The following is a 16,590-nucleotide window of genomic DNA, read 5'->3' as shown; positions in this document are numbered from 1 at the left end:
TGCCACCAAGTATTAAGTCTTGTTTGCCAGAGGGATTAAATACTTATTTCCCTCTGCAGAATGCAAATAAATTCATATACTTTCCACAATGTGATTTTCCGGATTTAATTTGTGATGTGCTATCTCTCACTGTTACCAATAACCTACCCTTCAATTATGGGCTGCTCATGTCTTTGTCAGTGGGCAAACTTACAAAATCAGCAAGGGATCAAATACTTATTTCCCCCACTGTATGTACATATACATGTAACAAAAGATTAAAGTAATATGCCACTATTCTAAATATTTGTGTGTGGAATGGGCTCATAAATGTTGGCAAGTATATTAGAGAAATTGCCTCTATACATCTAATACTGCTGGCTTTAGTAAGGATAAACTAGCAAGACTCTAAAGGAATAAATTCTCTAAAAGCATGGCGCTGGAATTTAGGCAACGGGATGACACTGCTAAGCATGAATTCTATAATGGCAGTTGTTCATGCAACTGCCATTATAGAATACCAGTTAAAGTCTGCATTTACATGCATAACTTTAGGCGCAAGCACTTATGCCAGCTCAATGGCTGGCGTAAATGCTTGCAGCTAACTGTAGGCAATTAGGTGTATAAATGGTATTCTATAACCAGTGCATGTAACTGCCTGACACGCCCCTGACCCAGCCAGGCCCATGCTCCCCCTCCCTTTGCAATTGCAAACTCTGGAATTTGAGCACACAGCTTCTAGGGTAGTGACTAAAAGCAATTATGCATGGGCTCCAACTATGCCCATTTATAGCCAATAATTGGCAGTTAACTCCAATTAACAGTCAATTGTTGAATTAAGTTATGCATACAACTGACCTTATTGTATAACTTGCGTGTGCAAGTTTATAAAATTAAGGGGACAATATTTATCAGGAGAGCAGGTTGTTGACCACAAAGGAATCTTGAAAGAATGTTAAAACTGAATGACACCAGCAAGGAAGACAAACTCATTTGTGGCTTTTTCTTGTGATCTTACCATATCACTGTATATTGTATCACACTTTATGTAGGATGATACAGCAGCAAAATATTTCCATTATTTCTGCATAATACTCTTTGCTTTTTCTCTTTGTTTTCTTATAATGTAGGGCGGGATTTACTGAACCTATCCAGGAGACACCACAGCCAGTTGTGCTTTTAGGATATATATATACATGAGATAGATTTGCATAGACCGAGCCTCCAGTGTGTATAAATCTGTCTCATGTATATTCATTTAGATGTCCTGGAAAACTGACTGGCTCTGGGGTCCCCAGGACAAGGTTGGGAATCCTTGATGAAGAGGGAGAAGGTGGGTGATTTTTTTTAAAGATGAGATAAAACATAACCCAGTATGATGAGATGGCTGCAAAAGGGAAGAAGATTTTTAAAAATATCTCAACATGAAAATCAATAATTAAAATATTTTACATTTTGTTTTTACCAGTACATAAAGACAAAAAAACTGCCTTTCAACAGTGCAATGGTTGAATGCATTTATGTAATATAAACAACATTGTTCTTTGCTTTTTCTACAGAGTCCTTTCCGTTCATGCTTTACATCCAGAATGTCCCAATGGAAGAAAGCAAACTACACCAGTCACTTCAGAGACAACTGAAGTAATAAAACACAACTTAACTCTGAACCATGATCATAACTGGCTGAGTTACCACGTTAATTGGTAAATAGTTTTTTTCTACAAATATACAACATATAAAAACTGTTAAATATATAACTTTAGGCTTTTCAAAATACATTTAATGATCTCTTTCAAACAAGTGTTACTTTTTTTTCTTTAATTTGCTTTCAGGTGCTAAATGGTGGATCAGATGAGACATACTGTAGGCCACAGATTACCAGACATGCTCTTTTGCAAATACGGTATTATCCAACTTTAACTATCAAAAATGGAACTGTAGAAGAGGCATGTTTTACTGGTTAAAACAGAACATGATTTTTAGTACGAGAAAATGAATCTAAGTACAGCGGAATAAATGTGTCCTTTTGACAGTCTGCAAGTTTCTAAAGTCTTTGTTGTTGTTGATGAGGATGATTGTTCTAGAACATGGGCTCTTACTTTCTCTCCCTGATCCACTAGGACTTTTAGATGTAGTTTTCAAGAGCAGTTTCTTGTGCAAGCTTTTACTCAATGTTCCATAAAGACATCCACTGGGCAGCAATGTCATAGCTTGGCGACTGTTCAATTCATGCCTTCTCTAGAATCCCTTACATTTTTCTAACCCCCAATAACTTTAACAATAATATTATGTCCCTTTTCAACATAGATTTTGTTCTTTGGTCTATTGTGTACCGAACGTTTAAGAAAATAAAAGCGATTCGGATAGTCTAGGGCACGAGAAGAGATTCTCTTTTGCACCTCACTGTCCTCCAGTAGTAAAAACAGTCTTCTTCTAAGGCTGAGTAGGACAAGTACTCTTCAGCAGGGAAGAATCTTCAGATTACAACAAGAAGTCAGTATCAAGTCCAGCAGTGGTGCATAACTTGGATGAAACGTTAACCATGAACTGTATTGCTAATGCCCAAGCATAATCTCTCGGATCTATATTTTTTAGTCCAATGCTCCATAGTATGGTAGAACAGCCTTTAGCTCATAATGTAGAGGAATTATGCTGTCTTTTATGAGATACAGAGAAACAGACATTTGGGTTGATGACGTACAACAGATGATGACTGACAGCAGTGAAAGTCGACTAAGGTGAGTAGCTCACACAGAGCCAATACCACTTCTACGAGGATTCTCTGTTGCTGCATTTGTCAGGAGACCTGTAAAGTAATCAGAACAGATATGTCAGTATCTTTTACAATCTTTTTTTCACTGTCCTATGTTCAAATATGCTAGAATCCACTGTTCCCTCTAAGCTGAGCGGAGTTCTCCACCTACAGTCCTGCCAGTGGGCATGGGGATGGGGGCGTGTGCTGTTTCACTATCAGATTTTCAAAAGTGAGGGACAGGCAAGCTCTCCAGAATTCCAGTAAACCTGCCTGTCCCTAGTGATTGAAAACACAATATTGAAGCACACCCCCACTGGAGGACTCAAAGAAAACATAGCAAACTAGGAAAGACTTTTCTCTACAGTGAATATTTTCACAAGAAAACAATATGCAGACAACCCACAATCTTTAAATATTCTTAAAATTATTCAGCAACCACCATTCTAGATCTAGAGATGAGAATAACTAGTGAGGAAATTAAATGTGCAGATTACACAAAGTTATTCACAGTTGTTAACTCAAAAGAGAATTGTAAAAACTTGCACGAGGACCTTAGGAGACTGGGCATTCAAATGGCAGATGATGTTTAATGTGAGCAAGTGCAAAGTGATGTATGTGGGAAAGAGGAACCCAAACTATAGCTACATGATGCAAGGTTCCACATTAGGAATCACTGCCCAGGAAAAGGATCTAAATGTCATCATTTAGGATATGTTGAAAACCTCTGCTCAGTGTGCAGCGGCATCTAAGAAAGGAAATAGAATGTTAGGAATTATTAAGAAAGGAATGGAAAACAAAAATGAGAATATTATAATGCCTTTGTATCACTCCATGGTGTGACCGTACCTTGAATACTATATACAATTCTAGTCACCGCATCTCAAAAAAGATACAGCAGAATTAGAAAAGGTATAGAGAAGGGTGACAAAATGATAAAGGGGATGGGATGACTTCCCTATGAGGAAAGGCTACAGTGGCTAGGGCTCTTCAGCTTGGAGAAGAGACAGAGGAGATATGATAGAGGTCTATAAAATCCTGAGTGGGGTGGAACGGGTAGATGTGAATCACTTGTTTACTCTTTCCAAAAATACTAGGACTAGGGGACACACAATTAAGCTACTGAGTAGTAAATTCAAAACAAACTGGATCAAGTGATGAGAGCTATTTAGACTTGCTTTTATTATTTGCGTCTGGTTGCAAAGTTGAGGCTTATGCTTGCGGTGTATGATTTTAGGATCCTTGTACAGAGTTTAGTGTTGTCTAGATTTGATTTTTGCAACAGTCTCTATTTGGGGTTTTCACAGAATAAATTTGATGCATTACAAATGACACAGAATGCAGCTGCCAATATGATTGGGCCTATGGGGAAATTTGATTGTCACCAATGCTACAAACATTACATTGGTTACCTGTAAGATATCAAGTGCAATTTAAAGTGTTGGTTCTCATGTTTCAAGGGCTACATGGCGTCTTTCCTTTTTTTTTTCTGACATAATACAATTGCATACATCAGTAAGGTCATTGAGAACATAAAATGATAAGAAAGCAAAAGTACCCGATTTGAGATGTATTCATTATGCAGAAACAACAAAATGTGCATTTTCTGTGATGGGTCCATTGTTATGGAATTTCCTTCCAGGTCTGTTGAGATATTGTACTTCCTTGAAGCAGTTTAAGAAAGATCTAAAGACATATATCTCTTTCTACAGGCTTTTAATGTATGAATTTTGTGGTTTGAATAGTACAGACAAAGTTGTGTCAGGATATGTTTGCTTTATATGATGTGTTTTATATGTTTTTTTATTATGAATGTTTTGATGTAAACCACCTAGTATTTAGGCAGGGTATAAGTTTTATAAACAAATAAATAACATAATTTGATCTAGTTGTTTCTTTTCTGCTTTTCTCTGTTTTTTTTTCCTCTCCCCCCCCCCCCCCCCACCATGTTCAACATCTGCTCTCTATGTCCCTATCCTGCTCTATATTCAGCATTTCCTCGGTGTCCCTATCTTGCCTTGTCCAGCAGCTCTCTCTCTGTGTCCCTATTACTCCCTCTGTGTCCAACATCACCTCTTTGTGCCTCTATACCTCACCCTGTGATTATCTTAATCCCTCTGTGTCCCTATCCCTCACCTTTTCCACTATTGACCCTCCCAGTCCCTATTCCCCCTTCCCATGCCCAGTATTATCTTTCTGTGTCCATATCCCCTATATACTACTACTACTTAACATTTCTAGAGCGCTACTAGGGTTACACAGTGCTGTACAAATTAACAAAGAAGGACGGTCCCTGCTCAAAGGAGCTTACAATCTAAAGGACGTAAAGTTGGGGTAGTCTAGATTTCCTGAGTAGAGGTGTAGTGGTTAGGTGCCAAAAGCGACATTGAAGAGGTGGGCTTTGAGCAAAGATTTGAAGATGGGTAGGGAGGGGGCCTGGCGTATGGGCTCAGGGAGTTTGTTCCAAGCATGGGGTGAGGCGAAGCACAAAGGGCGGAGCCTATAGTTGGCGGTGGTGGAGAAGGGTACTGAAAGGAGGGATTTGTCTTGAGAGCGGAGGTTACGGGTAGGGACGTAAGGGGAGATGAGGGTAGAGAGGTAAGGAGGGGCTGCAGATCGAGTGCATTTGTAGGTTAGTAGTAGTATCAAACACTGTCCCTCTAAGATCTTATCTCCTCCACCCATGTCAAACATTGTCCCGCTGTATCTCTGTTTCTATGCTCCCTGCATGCCCAGCATCTCTTCTCTGTGGACATGAATTCATGTCGAGAGAGGTGGCTGTTATATACATTTTTGGATATTTAAGATAAGTGCAAGACTATTGATATTAATAACCAAAACTATATCCAAAAAATTGACAAAGGTTTATAAAAATGCTTCAAAATGTTTTAAAAAAAGATAGAATCTATGGACCTATAAGGAATTGAACCTGGAGGGCATAACTCGTTTCAATGTTCAAGGGCATCTGAGGATCCATCAGAAGTTATATTGAACTTCCCAAGGGATGGTGTTCTATTGATCCATATGCATGAATCCATCCATAGATTTGGTCATCTCTTGTATACACTATTTAGAATCCCTTCTAGTTCCACAAAAACACTTTCTTCTATACATAGCATATCACCGCTATATATTGTCATCTGAAAGCAAAATAGTTGTATGTGCATTTGATACAAGAGAAGATGAGAAGTGAACTTTAATGTGATTATAAATCACCAATAACATCAAATTTAATTTTTTAACATTGGTATCAAAACATGTTGATATTTCTGCCTTTTCCGGTGTACCTTCACACATTTCAAACTGTCTAAATCTTACAATTCTACCTCTGTTCTTCCTTATTTCACTGAGATAAGTGGAAAAAAAAGTTGCATTGCCTTACTTTGATCTTTTCTTCCATTCATGTCTTTGCCTTACTATTTCCCACAGCTCTTTCAGCTTTAATTTATATTCGCTGTGATCCTTTCTCAATGAACACTTCTACGTTTTAAATGCTAATCTTTTTGTTTTTACATTCTCAGTCACTTCTTTCTGAAATCAAATTGGTCTCTTTATCCTCTGACTTTTATTTACTTTCTAAACATAAAGTTGTGTTCTTTTTTTCTATATATTCTTCTAGTTTAGTCCACTCCTCATCCACTTCCCTCACATCCTACCATGCTGCCAGTATCTCCAAAAAGTAGGTTCCCATTTTACTATAGTCGCTGTTTTTGACACTTGGGCTCTGATGTTTCAATGACTTCTTGACACCTTGGTTGCTGTATCAAACAACAGTATCTGATGATCCTTTGGCTGGAGTGCCTACTCAAATGTTAGAAACATTTTCTTTATATTCAAGAACCAGGTTCAGCATTGCTTCTTTTCTTATGGGTTCCATTTTCATTTGATTGAATAGAGAGGTGTGGTAGCTGTGTTAGTTCACTCTTAAAGGTTATCAATAGAAATCAAACAAAATAAAACATGGAAAAGAAAATAAGATGATAACTTTTTTATTGGACATAACTTAATACATTTCTTGATTAGCTTTCGAAGGTTGCCCTTCTTCCTCAGATCGGAAATAAGCAAATGAGGTAGCAGATAGTATTACTTTGACTGTCTGACAGAGTGGGAGGGTGGGGGTATGCATGGGGACATCAAAGCATTTCATTGAGATTCTAACAGAATGGGTGTTGGTAGGTGAGAGGAGGGTAATAAACAGAGCAATAAACAGAGAAATACAGCTTTATGTTTTATAATGAGTTAGAAAACCCAGATCCTTATTAAGTCCTGTTTGTTGGGTGTCAAAATATTCAATCACAGACATCACATAAAAATAGCCGGTGCCAGTCAGGCCCCCACCCCTGTGGGCCAACACTTCACAAGACCAGAACACTGCACCAGTGATTTCACAGTAAGAATACTGAAAGGTAATTTTAAAACAATACAGGAACGTAAGACCTTTGAAATAAGAATGATTGAATATTTTGACACCCAACAAACAGGACTTAATAAGGATCTGGGTTTTCTAACTCATTATAAAACATAAAGCTGTATTTCTCTGTTTATTACCCTCCTCTCACCTACCAACACCCATTCTGTTAGAATATCAATTAAATGCTTTGATGTCCCCTTGCATACCCCCACCCTCCCACTGTCAGACAGTCAAAGTAATGCTTTTGATGTTTCTCTCATATATACTATCTGCTACCTCATTTGCTTGAAGAAAGCCCACAGAAGGAATTCCAGGATCTCTTTATTTCTGACTGTTCTGCTAACAGGATACTGCAATCCAATCTGACAGATTATAATCTCTCAAATCTTTCTTCATTCATTCCCACCTTTTGGCTATTCTGGTAAATAAGGATGTGCATTTTTTTTTAACAAACATTCTGTCCATTAGCGCACCTTAAGATATTTAGGGGGTCCTTTTACTAAGCTGAGTTAGGTGCCAATACATGCCTAACACAGTATGAAAAGCCTAACTTGGGACATGCTAAAGAGTTCCACGTTAGCCCTGAAATGTGCATGTGCTAATTATGTTTTAGTATTTTTTATGAGAGGGTATGTCAGGTAAGGCCAATTCTTACTGCAGCTTTTTAAAAGGACACCTTCGTGTGTGTAAAATCAATTTAACATACGCTAACCTACGAATTAACTTGATACAATGGATCTGAGCACATCAAAAAGATCTAATGTGAATGAATGCTTGAAATGAATTGGAAAACAAGCACATCCCAAAATCAGGAAAATTCTGAAAATGAACTGAAATTTTTCTTTCCAGGTACTCCTCCACAACTTGTTTCAGTGGTCTGTAGACCACACCAACACACTAATGTATCCTTCCGTAACATTTCATACATTTCAGTGGGATGGATATTCTTTTTGCTGCATTTGTATCCCACATTTCCCCACCTATTTGCAGGCTCAATGTGACTTACATTATGTCGCAATGGCGATCGCCATTAACGGAATGATAAGTACAGAGTGATGTTATAAATTAAGATATTAAAAATCCCAAATAAATTAGAAGTGAATAAAGTATCACGTGAAAAAGCTACTCCTTCTCTCTTCTACTTATCTCAACTCATTCTGAACAGATTATACCCCACAGTATCATCATACCCTACTCATGGTACTCATTGAGTTATATCTCTGTAATGACATCTGTACTGTATGTAGGTCTGTCTCAAACATAAAGACTTGAAAATCAGCACTTTTATTATCTAGATTATGGCATTTGTGCTAATAATTATCAACCTAATTTGTGTTTTTCTCTTCTACACTTTGAATAGTTTTATACTTGCTCCCCTTACCTATCCCATTGTTGATAAGGGTTGCTTTCTTTTGATCCTTGCTTTTGCTTCTCTCTTCAATAGTTTAACATTCCTTGGGGGGGGGGGGGGGGAGAGGGGAGGTGACAGACTGAATCAACTGACTTCCTTCTATCACCCTCTCTTCTACTTTAAATGCCTGTCAATGATGAAGTGCTTCTAAAGTTTGCAGTAAGTTTATTAATTTTTCAAACCATATAAGAGGGCAATCATCTGATTAAACACAACTGACAGCAAACTGCTCAAGAGAGGCAACGTGAAGCTTCCTTCCATGGTTCAATGCATTTTACTGTCATACCCCTAAGCTACAAAGAATAGTGTAAATTGATGACATATAGTATATTCATTTTTGACAGTGCACATCTGCTAATTCCGTGATGAAGCTGCTAGATTCAGATCTCATCCCACTGACTTGCACGTGCACACTGTATAAGTCTGATGAAAGCATTACTTAAAGAAAACAGTGGGAAAGCTTAAGTAAAGAAGAGGTCAGCTGCGTTCAAATATGATGCAGCAACAGGAAAGCAAATCATTGAGCAATACCTCAAGGGTGACCAATCTAAGTCTCTTGAGAAGATCCATTTCCTTTTCTGATTCCTGATTCAACCTCGCCATTAATGCCATATTGACCAAACTACAAGGGGATCCATAATCTAAGTATTTATCTGGGTAACTAAGGCACTTAGGGGCCCTTTTACTAAGCGGCAGTAAGCCCAAACCTGGCCTACCACATGCCAATCTGGAACTATCACTGGGTCCAATGTGGGCACCGGTGGTAGTTTCACCCCAGCACGCATTTCTGGCGCTAGCAGAAATATTTGAAAAATATTCCTACAGGGGGTTACCTGATGGTAATTGGAAAATGCCGTGCACTGCCCGGTTACTGCCGGGTTAGCACAGGAGACTTTACTATCACCTTAATGGGTGCCGGTAAGTACTCCCCCCACCATATAGCTACGTGGTAAGTTCAATCTTAGTCAGGGCTGCCGAGAGACTGGGCCGGGCTGGGCCCCTTTGGCTTCGTCAATTGTCCACCACCAGGCCAGGCCCCCTGAATTCAAATCACAGCGCCTCACTTCGCTCCGCGTGAAAGCGCAGCAGTGGCAGTCTGCATATCGCCTCCCTTCGGGCTTTCCCACCCTGTGTCCCACCCTCACGGAAGTTACATCAGACGAGGGCGGGACACAGGGAGGGAAAGCCTGAAGGGAGGTGATCTGCAGACTGCCGCTGCTGCGCTTTCACATGGAGCGAGGTGGTGAGGTGCTGTGATTTGAATGAAGGGGGCCCGGCCTGGTGGTGGACGATCGACGAAGCCGAGGGCGGGTGGGTGGGACTGCGGCGCCGGGCCCCCCTTGGGTCCCAGGGAATTTTGTTCCCCCTGCCCCCCCTCTCGGTGGCCCTGATCGTAGTGCATGGCCATTTCTTTTTTCAGACATTTTACCCATTGTGGTAAAAAGGGCCTCAACGTGCTGCAGGGCCCTTTTTACCACAGCTCAGTAAAAGGGCCCCTTAGGAAGGAATTTGATAAATAGTTCCAAAAATTCAGCACCAAAAAACAAAAATCCCACGCCTAAGTTTTAGTTGCTGTATTTGGCCTGGTAAAAGCAGGTATAAAGGCTGGCTCCCAACTTAGGTACACTTCTGGTGAATTCTGTAACTCTGCATACAATTTTTGGAATGCCCCACACATGCCCTTGGCCACGTACCCTTTTCATATATGCGCGACTGAAGTTAGGTACTCTCCTTAGCAAATTTTTAAGACTAATTAACATCAATAATTGGTTGCTATCACCCAAGTATCGATGTTTCAAGCTCACTAGTCAATTTATTTGCACACGCATCTCTGATGCCTGCACAAAGTTGGGGGTTAATGGGTGAACTGGTGAGTGTTAACAACTGCAACAGAAAACTAGTAATTGATTTTGCATTATTTTCACAATTACCGCACACTAATTCACACATTAAGTGCATTTTGTATTAGGGGGTGAAACTAGATAGGATATGGATGGAAAAAGGGCACGGAGAGTTTATTGCAGTTAGTACATGACAGCTTCCACATGTTAACCAACAATTTTGCAGTTACCTCCGGATTCTATATAGCATGCCAAAATCCAGGCGTATTCTACAACAACGCACAAAACTTAATATGGCTTAACAAGCCATATTAAAGTTGAACATTTCCTTCTGGTAGTTCTGGCGGTAGTTCCGGGTCGATAACGTACCATTTCTGGGGGGTGGGAACCCCCAGAAATGGTTAGTGAGGTGGTAACCCATTGTGATGGCGGTAAGGGCTCCCCGCCGCATGGCCACTTGGTAAGAGTTTTCTTACTGCATGACCATTTTGTTTTGGGGGCTTTTTACCCACTGCAGTAAAAAGGGCCCTGGTGCACAGGAAAAAAAATCAGCAGATCATTTTCTAAAATCCCATTGGAGTTTGAGCACACCCTGACCTCGACATCTCAGTTTCAATCTCTAAATTCTATATAAATGGGGCTCCACATCAGCCAGCAAACCTTTATCCACACATTTATTAACCCCTTAAAAAAAAATCTAACAGATTGGTATTGCAAGATTTCCCTCTGCGAAATCCTTGTCGGCACTGACCTATTAAGCCATATTTATCATATGTTCTGTAATTTTGTTTTTTTTATAATGGCCTCTACCATTTTGCCTGGTATCAATCGCCAGTACACAGGTGTAAGTTTCCTGGATCCTCTTGGATCTCTTTATAAAACTGGTGATACATTAGTCACATTCCAAACCTCAGGTACCATGGACAATTTTAATGATAGGTTAAAGATTACTACTACAAGGTCTGCAATTTCATTTCTGAGTTCTTTCAGAACCCTAGCAAATATAACTTCTACTACAGGTGATCTGCTGTTGGTACCGCATGTAAATTCTGACTTTGCCCACATTCACCCCTGAACACGTGGGACCATGTAGACTTTAGTACGCGTAAGCCTTGGGCCATTTTAATCACAAAAAAGGCCTTTAAGTACAAAAACATCCTTCACAAAATTACCTCCCACAGGAATAGTTAGCAGATGCTAAACTTGATTGCATGTGAAATCATTTCTAACATGTGAAAACTACCTTGAAAAAGTTTGAATACAAAGATAGGTTAATGCTCATATGAGACTCGATCTTTATATGGGCATAGCTGGGCTCAGGAAACCTACCTACACATCCCACCACCAGCTAGCACAGTTGCATGTTCTGCCTGTCCCAAGGTTTGATTGATTTCAGGCACTCTAGCAGAAATTGAACCCATGTGAGTGAAACTGATCACCACTCAAGCTGAGCTGTTTCAAAGAAGCACCCTTGCACTCTCTCCCCTTATTATCTGCGTAAATTATAGAATGCTAACAATTACGTGCCTGGTTGCTACAGTTATGCATGAAAGTGCTAGCTGCATGCTTAATGGTATTCTATAACACATGTGTGCGCAGCCCACAGCACACAAATGCAAGGGGTGTACACACAGGCGGAGCATGGGCGGGGCCTACACTGATGTGTGTAACTTACACCAAATGCCTTTTTTGGGCTTCTGTATTTTTTTTATTTATTTACTTAGATTTGCTCACACCTTTTTTCAGTAGTAGCTCAAGGTGAGTTACATTCAGGTACACTGGATATTTCTCTGTCCCAGGAGGGCTCACAATCTAAGTTTGTACCTGAGGCAATGGACGGTTAAGTGACTTGCCCAAGATCACAAAGAGCAGCAGCAGCAGGATTTGAACCGGCCACCTCTGGATTACAAGACTGGTGCTCTAACCACTAGGCCACTCCTCCACTCCTGCTATTTACACCTGCTATTGACGTGGTATGTCTACATGTTGGCGCATAATTACCAACTTGCACTAGCATTCTATAATAGAATCTGGGGAGCAAAATGCCGTTATAGAATTAGTGCTTAATAGACTGCATCTTGGCGCCTGACCTTTGGTGCCCTTTAAAGAACTGCCCAGAAACGGCCTGTGAGCAGAAATGCTTACTAGGTGTTTAGATTTGTTTAATATACTGTTTTCAAGGATAATTATTTAATCCAATCACATATAAGCACATAGAGGCCCTTTTACAATGCTGCGGTGTTGTCATGCCAATTCTGGCACTACTGCTGCTCCCAGCGCACGCCATTTCTGGCATGACAGGCATTTTTTTTTCTTACCGCCGGGTTAGCACAGGAGCCCTTACCACTTCCTAAATAGGTGGCGGTAAGGGTTCTCCTGGAAATAGCTGCACAGCAAGTGTGCACTTACTGCACAGTCATTTCCTTTTTTTTTTTTTTGCCTTTTACCTGCTGTGGTCAAAGAGGCCACTGATGCTACCACAGGGCCCCTTTTACACAGCGAAAAATTATGAAAACTGAAGGTACAATTTTATGTTCATGTGGTTATGTTATGTTGAACTATTATTGACAGACTTAGCTGTAATAAATATACATATTTTTTTAAATTGTTTGTTAGTATTAAATTTCTGATGTATTTTTAGATGTATTATTTAGCATGTGTTTAAGTTTTGTGAACAGTTTCAGTGTACACCCCCTGGTGGCGGAGCAAGGTGTTACATAGATGTTAAAAATACTTCATGGTGTTTTCCCAAATAAACTCTACGCCAAACCAGGGAGTTTAACAATAAAAGTAAGTTTAATTTGTAAACATTTATACACATTAGCATATTTACTCATTTTCCTTTTACAGAGCTCTCAGAACATACCAACAACATATCATTCAAGAACATTCTTTGTGCTAACATTTTATTTTCCAATGTTCATCGGATTCTAATCGAGGGCACCAGAATCTGGTAAGTATACGCCATTTCTTTATCTCTCTATTGCTTGAATTTTCACAAGTCTCTCAGTGTTTGGTGTAGGAGCCACTTTACTGATCAATCCCAGGGTCCTCTTCACCCACCTTACTTTAAAAATTCAATAAAGAAATCCATATTCCTGATGTGTGCTCCCACCTAAATGTGTTCTGCCTTGGTAAGTTACGTTGTGTGTGTGTGTGTGTGTATGTCTAGTAGCGCTATAGAAATGATAAATAGTAGTAGTAGTTTGCAAGGTTTTATTTCAAAATAAACAAATAAGAATAAAACCCTACTCTTCTCAACCCACAACGTTAACCCCACAGCACTCCTCTCTAGCTCTCACAGCCTTATCTCAGTTACACCTGTCCTCAGTACACCTATCTCAGTATTCCAGTGTCCAGGAAGTTTCTCATAGTCAAAATTCAATCCAGTCAGTCCATAAATCTGTTTGAACTTTAGTTAACCTTAACCCCATACATCCTTGACCTTTCTAACTTCATTATGTTTCCCTCATAAAACACAGCACAGACACTCACAAGCATCTTCAAACCTTACCGAGCCCACCCAACTTCCTCCTATGGCAGTTTTAGAGCCTGAAACCTCACATGAGTCGTGAGACACTGACAGCAGCCCAAATCACCAACACACCCTTGCCTCACAACAAAAACTCTACCAATTTAAAATGCATTATTTAAAACTTTTTTCCCCTCCTTCAGCTTTTTCCCAAAAATAAATCAATTTTTTAAAAACATACCCAGCATGTGACCGCTGAGCGGCTCTGTCCACGAGCCAGCATCCTCCCACCATCTGCCACCGTTCCCAGCACTTCCAGTGTGCATGTGCGCATAACAATCCCGGGCTGCACCAGAATCTGACCCAAAGAACTTCAAGGAGGCTCTCCGGAGCTCTCCCCTGCACTGTCCCAACATTCCCGCAGCTGTGCTTCTTCACCAGAGCCAGGTAGCACCTGAATTGGGCTGGCTCCATTCAGACCCAAATCCCGTCATTTCTAAGCATGCGCAAAAGCAAATCATGCATGTGCAAAAGAGCGCTGAGCAGGCCCAGCTCAGCCTGCCCCTGTTGCCCCTCACTCTGGCAGCGCATGCACGGGAAACCTCGTATGTGCACAGATGGCACAGATTCCCCAACAACAGGAACCCACAGCTGCCGGCGGCTCAGCACTGCCTGTCACCGCATCTCCCGTGACAGCTGCATCACCTGGACTGACACCCGAAGCTCACCAGCCCTGAACCTAATGGCAAAGTATAAACTTAACCCTGTAGGTTTACATTGTTGTGTTATGTCCAACTTCAAGGAAGGCAGTATACAAATATAAGATAACGTCTATCTTTAGGTATGGTTTTTACTTTTTAGAGGAACTACATTTTAGAGTTTTCATCAGAACAACATTTCTGAGTTTTCCTGGCCAATGAAAGATCAATGAGTCTGCAAGCTATTAGACTATTATGACCTTGATGTTCAATGGTGCATGTCCTCAATTGACATGGTTCACTTACACTTTCTCAAGAGACTCACTGGTTTTTCCTGAAGACGTGATTGTAAAACACATATCAAAGTATTCTATGTAGTGTTGAATGTGAGGTATGTCATAGCCTGCAGGCTCATAGCTTTTTTTAATTGAATAGTTTCATAAAGGATAGCTTTTCAGTTTTGATAATCACACATAGCTGTCTATTTCCATTAAAGTGATTTCTCTCAAATGAAGGAAAGAAAATGGGACTTGATATACTGCCTTTCTGTGGTTACAGTCAAAGCAGTTTACATATTATATACAGGTACTTATTTTGTACCTGGAGCAATGGAGGGCTAAGTGACTTGCCCAGAGTCACAAGGAGCTGTAGTGGAAATTGAACCCCATTCCCCTGGTTTACAGGCCACTGCAGTACCCACTAGGCTACTCCATCACACTAATTGCTTCCTCTCTGAGAAATTCCAGGTATGAATATATAATCAGCATCTGAACTGTGATTTTAGTTGAAAGGATTTTGACCAAGGCAGCAGGTGAGCAGGATATGCATCCATTTTACCAAATACAAAAATGTGTAATCCAAAAGGCAATCAAGTCAATTTCCAAGACTGCTGATTGGGTGAGAAAATTATGTATATACTCATATATAACAGAAAACAGGAGTGGGAGACGAATCAGGCACTTCAAAAACATACCAAGGAGAATCCAAAATATGAATAAAAACTTTTATTGATGACTCTTAATGATGACTTGACATGGTACTATTATATGGTGTAAAGCCCTGGGCAGGGCTGGGTGCCACCATTTTCAAGGCGGCACTGCTGGAAGAGGAGGGAGTGTACCTACTACTACTACTACTATTTAGCATTTCTATAGCGCTACAAGGCATACGCAGCGCTGCACAAACATAGAAGAAAGACAGTCCCTGCTCAAAGAGCTTACAATCTAATAGACAAAAAATAAAGTAAGTACCTCCCTCCTCTAACAAAAGTATGGGGACGGGGAAGAGGGCTGCTAGACCGCCAGGTTGGGGGGAGCTTGATTTGTGGCCCACTGATCACCAGGGCTTCCTTTGGGGGGATGCAAAGCGGGATTAGGGGGATGCAAAGCGGGATTAGGGGGGCTGGAGACTCACTGGATCTCCAGCCCCCCTGAACTTGTGTCAGGGGGGGTTAGGGGGACTGGAGGTCCAGCTCCATGTTGTTGGCTTGGGTGGGGGTTTCTGATGGGGGGCCTCTGCTGTGGGGGGGTTGTATTGGGTGGAATGGGGTGCCTGCAAATGCATGCTGGACAAGGCTCGCCATTCCTCCCCAATGGTCTGCAAACCCTAATGCCAGCTCCAAGCTGGCGTAGGGTTTGCCACGGACAGCATGCCAATGTTTGGTGCGCTGCTTACTGATCACTGGGGAGGAATATGTTTAGCATGCATTTGCATGCTTGTTGCATTCAGAGCCCGCAAGCGAATTGTTTCACGTGCTCGGGGGCTCTGATCCCATGATCAGCAAATGCAGGCACTAGTATGGTGCTAATAGCGTCTAGCACCTGCGTTTGCTTCTGATCATTGGCCCATTATTTATCTGGGCATTGGTCTGAATGTCAGTTGAGCCAAGCCTGACATTGAATATCCAAGTCTAATTCAGCCTATGGCTATCAGCAGCTGTTGTGTGCCCTGATTATTAGGGGTGAATCTTTGACATGCAGATGCTCAAAACTCCAGTGCTGTACTAAACAGTGACAGAAACATACGG

At 40.8% G+C, this 16,590-nt stretch overlaps 1 protein-coding gene across 2 annotated transcripts in view; it reads right to left on the bottom strand.

The window, feature by feature from the left end:
- Positions 1–1,497: 1,497 nt before the first annotated feature.
- The window catches only part of TAFA5 (TAFA chemokine like family member 5), a 590,332-nt gene continuing 575,239 nt past the window's right edge, over positions 1,498–16,590 (bottom strand). The window contains exon 6 of one of the 2 annotated variants that reach the window (XM_030217058.1): positions 1,498–2,785. In XM_030217058.1, coding sequence (XP_030072918.1) covers positions 2,727–2,785 — 59 coding nt within the window. In that variant the 3' untranslated portion in view covers positions 1,498–2,726. The remainder of the gene's footprint in view (positions 2,786–16,590) is intronic. The other variant, XM_030217059.1, reaches the window with a different exon arrangement.

Source organism: Microcaecilia unicolor, chromosome 10 (assembly GCF_901765095.1).
Source record: "Microcaecilia unicolor chromosome 10, aMicUni1.1, whole genome shotgun sequence".
NCBI classification, from domain to species: Eukaryota; Metazoa; Chordata; class Amphibia; order Gymnophiona; family Siphonopidae; genus Microcaecilia; species Microcaecilia unicolor.
Note: the sequence above shows the minus strand (reverse complement) of the source record. Positions and strands in the feature narration are given on the sequence as shown.